This window comes from Psilocybe cubensis, chromosome 2 (genome assembly GCF_017499595.1).
Source record: "Psilocybe cubensis strain MGC-MH-2018 chromosome 2, whole genome shotgun sequence".
Lineage (NCBI taxonomy): Eukaryota > Fungi > Basidiomycota > Agaricomycetes > Agaricales > Agrocybaceae > Psilocybe > Psilocybe cubensis.
This window is the reverse complement of record NC_063000.1, coordinates 2,260,019-2,261,745: the sequence shown is the minus strand read 5'-3', so window position 1 is coordinate 2,261,745 and position 1,727 is coordinate 2,260,019. Positions and strand designations below refer to the sequence as shown.

The 1,727-nt window shown below is 39.7% G+C and overlaps 1 protein-coding gene across 1 annotated transcript; it reads right to left on the bottom strand.

Annotated features, from left to right (window-relative positions):
• Window positions 1-274: 274 nt before the first annotated feature.
• JR316_0002243 (uncharacterized protein) lies at window positions 275-796 on the bottom strand (the record flags this gene model as incomplete). Its single annotated transcript, XM_047888037.1, is given in 2 exon segments — window positions 275-538; window positions 551-796. 2 exon segments carry the CDS (start codon window positions 794-796, stop codon window positions 275-277), a joined length of 510 nt encoding a protein of 169 aa, XP_047752960.1.
• Window positions 797-1,727: the final 931 nt, after the last annotated feature.

Here is a 1,727-nt window from a genome sequence, read left to right as displayed (position 1 = left end):
TATACAAACTGATGGCAATCATCCTGTTGGCCTTAAAAGCATTGTTCATGGTGAGTATTACATGTGTGCTCTTCTAACCTACCGCTTAACATGACACTTTCTTGGCCCAGCGCATGGAAACTATTGTTTCCTCCTCCACTCTATTGACCTCTTCTACTTTCTTCACAAAGTTTTTATTGTCAGGTTTGGCTGTCAGAGGTATACTCATTGCAATAAGCTTGTATGTTTGCTTTTTGATGGTGACATTATCCCCAACTTGTTTGCATAGGATTTTTCAATTATCCTTGACTCGGATCCACGCGGCTCCATAATCTGTGTCAAATCCAATGAGGAGGCCTCTCTTGTGTTGCTTGATTGCTGACTGTATGCGCACTGAGCCTTCCAGCTCAAGCTTGAGCAATATCTTGTTGATGGCATCCTTTTCTTCCCTATTTCTTATTGTGCTAATCTTGGAGTCCTTATCTAGTCCTTCCAGCATTGTCTGTCTAGCCCGTATGCTGTGCCTTGCTAGCATCCTAGGGTTTGTCGCTATGTTTGACTGGACAAGTACCTGACTGAAGGTGAATTGGCCCTTTATGAGAGCTTGACTGTATGCATTGTTAGGACTTAGGGCCTGGATAGATTTGATGGTTGCTGCCAATTTGATAAAATCTGCTATGGCCTTATTAATCTTTTCTAATTTTAGGTCTACCTTCTCTTGTGCATGCTGAACTAGGGATTTTATCTTGTTTGTAAACATTGCCAGTTCTTCACCAAAGCCATTGTGATACGTCTGTGTTGCTAGTGGAAGCTCCATATTTTCTAGCATAAAAGCAAGACCTCACATGGCCTGGATGACTAGTAGGGATTTTGTTCAACATTTGGGATATTTGGAACAGGTAAGTGGCGGCCCAGTATCCCATCATACTTTGGCTAGGTGGCACAAAGAGCTGCTTGTTCTTAAGCATTGCTCGACCTCTATTGGTGTCTTGTATCTGCTATAGCTCTTTGTTTACAACCGTTCCTTTGCTTCTTGTCATGTAATCTCTCATTGTCTGGTCCATTTGACTTAGGGTAGGCAGGTTTCCCATGGGTGTCTTCCTGGCATGAGCTGTGCTGGTGTTGACATTTATTTGATAGTTTTAATTAGTGTGGGTGCTTTTTGGGTGTTTATAAGTGCATTTATGTGTTTATTACTCTACTCAAATGCTATTTTTCTTTTAGCAGATCAGTTCTTATGCTCTAGGTGTGTGAGAATTTTCTTGAAGGTAGTGGTTGCAGTTCAAGGAGTGGTTTAATATTAGTATACTCAAGCAATATGAATATAGATAAAAGCATATAATGGACATTTAATTTCATTTAGCAGATATACCATGAGTTCTAGCTAGACTACTGTACCTATGCCTTATCTGCCACATCAGGCTCGTTAATTAATGGCAAAGGATTGCTATTGTCATCTACATGTATACTCCACCTATTAACATGGTTTCTTTTAGCATTTTTGTAGTAAAAGCTAAAGCAAATGTCAGAATTATATATGCTATATCAACATTCAAACACACACACACCTATGTTTTACCTGTTTTCTTAAAAGTGGGGCTGGTGCATAGGGAAGCTCCTCCAGCACCTCTATTCTTAGGCCTATATTGTCTTTCTTAATCTCTTTCTACCCATTCCTCGTCCATATTATGCATCTTTTGATGATTTGTGTTGGATTGTTTTGTGCCATTTATTTTTCCACCTCTTTT